This window comes from Lucilia cuprina, chromosome 2 (genome assembly GCF_022045245.1).
Source record: "Lucilia cuprina isolate Lc7/37 chromosome 2, ASM2204524v1, whole genome shotgun sequence".
Lineage (NCBI taxonomy): Eukaryota > Metazoa > Arthropoda > Insecta > Diptera > Calliphoridae > Lucilia > Lucilia cuprina.
The window spans coordinates 61,970,864-61,973,131 of NC_060950.1; the positions used below are offsets into that span (position 1 = coordinate 61,970,864).

At 32.5% G+C, this 2,268-nt stretch overlaps 1 protein-coding gene across 1 annotated transcript in view; it reads left to right on the forward strand.

The window, feature by feature from the left end:
- LOC111685396 (mucin-4) overlaps positions 1-2,268 on the forward strand; it is a 24,620-nt gene that overhangs the window by 3,013 nt on the left and 19,339 nt on the right. Inside the window, exons 5-7 of the mRNA XM_046955696.1 lie at positions 707-860; positions 993-1,123; positions 1,195-1,578. Coding sequence (XP_046811652.1) covers positions 707-860; positions 993-1,123; positions 1,195-1,578 — 669 coding nt within the window. The remainder of the gene's footprint in view (positions 1-706; positions 861-992; positions 1,124-1,194; positions 1,579-2,268) is intronic.

The following is a 2,268-nucleotide window of genomic DNA, read 5'->3' on the forward strand; positions in this document are numbered from 1 at the left end:
GACTAGACTATAGACTAGACTATAGACTAGACTATAGACTAGACTATAGACTAGACTATAGACTAGACTATTGACTAGACTATAGACTAGACTATAGAATAGACTATATACTAGACTATAGACTAAACTATAGAATAGACTATAGACTAGACTATAGACTAAACTATAGACTAAACTATAGACTAAACTAAAGACTAAACTATAGACTAGACTATATATTAGATTATAGACTACACTATAGACTAGCTATAGACTAGTCTATAGACTAGACTACAGACTAAACTATATATTAGACTAAACTACAGACTAAACTATATATTAGACTAGACTTTAGACTAAACTATAGAATAGACTATAGAAATGACTATGGACCAGACTATAGACTAGACTATAGGCTAGAGTATACTCTATAGACTAGAGTATAGACTAGACTATAGACTAGAATATAGACTAGACTATAGACTAGTCTATAGAGTCTATAGTCCAGTCTAGTCTATAGTCTATTCTATATTCTATTTTATAGTCCATTCTAGTATTCTATATTCTAGTCTATAGTCTAGTCTAAATTCTTGTCTATAGTATAGCTTATAGTCATGTAATGCTAAACTACAACAGAAATGTTAAAACGTTCGAAAATTAATCTTGAATCTCAAAAATTCTAATAAAAAGGTCTTTATTTCCTTCACATTTGTATTAAATTGTTCTTTTTGTTCCTTTTTCACAGGATTGGTGGGATTCTAAATTGCCGGAAACTGGAATATTTTGTTGTTTGAGTGTTATACCTAAAGTTTTATTAGCCGGAGCTATAACCCTAATGGATGAGGCTTATTATAAATTGGCTGTCTGGTTAAATGATAAAGGTACGTAAGCAAAAAAAGAAAAAAGAAAACAAATTAAAAATATTTTTTAAAGAAAACCTCAAAAAATAATTGTTCCATATGACTGACTAAGATTAATGGCAACAAACATCTATTTTCTTTTCTTTTTTTCAGAAAATTATCGTTTGCAGTCAAAATATGAAAATCATTTAATTGCCAAAGTGGCATTGTTTCAATTTGTCAACTCATTTCTATCGCTGTTCTACATAGCTTTCTACCTAAGAGATGAGGAAAAGTTGAAAGAGGTTGGTTAAGGTTTATTTAGTTTTTTTTTTCGCCTCCAATTAAAACAATTTTTTGGTTTGTTTATCTTAAGCAACTGGCTGGTCTTTTAATATCCCGTCAAATTATTGGCAATTTACGCGAATCCGCAATACCCTACTTTTTGGAACAATGGAAACTGGCTAAATTAAGTTTTAATATGTGGGGCGCATTAAGTCCCACCCAGGATATTAATCGTACTTTTGCTGGTACTCTAACATCATCAGCTGCCTCTGCAGCTACGGCTGGTTCGACAACAGCATCAACGGATACGGAGAAAACTAAGCAGCCAAGCGAAACATCCACACCCCAATCAGGAACACCATCGAAACAATTGCCGAAAAAATCACTTGATACCGGTTGTTCTACACCAACAACAACAACAGCTAGTGCTAAACGTAATATTGGTCAAGCGGAAATTGAAAGCTCTTTGTATAAGGTAAATAGTATTTAGATGTGATTACTGATGTTGTTTTGCTGGTTATTATGGTAGTAAGAAAAAGGTTGCCAAGTTTATTTAAGCGGAGTTATAAAGATAAATATTTGAAAGATCTTAATGAACTTAAAGTTTCGAACATGTGATAACATAATTGCTATTCAGGATTAGTTTGGAAAGTTGGTTGCACCTGAGTTTATATATCAAAGTTTCGACGTGATCGTGTGGCACTGAGTAGAGTTGTCCAGCAGACCCCTATATATTTGTTGAAAGTTTGGTTCTCAAGTTTCAAAAAACTGCTCATTGTTAAGTAATTCTCCACAAAGTTACGACAACATTACCGATTTCAAAAGCGTTATGAAATCCAAACAACTTTTCATATATTCAGCACAAACCCATTTGGTTAATTTTACTTAACAAAAGCATCCTTCCAAAACTGGGCCAGTTCTCGACTAAAAGTATAACCTTTCTTTGTTCAACCTCGGTTTCCTTTAGTCTAGTATATAGTCTAGTCTATATTCTAGTCTATAGTCTAATCTATAGTCTAGTCTATAGACTAGTCTATAGTCCAGACTATAGATTAGACTATAGTCTAGTCTATAGTCTAATCTATAGTCTAGTCTATAGTCTAGTCTATAGTCTAGTCTATAGTCTAGTCTATAGTCTAGTCTATAGTCTAATCTATAGTCTAGT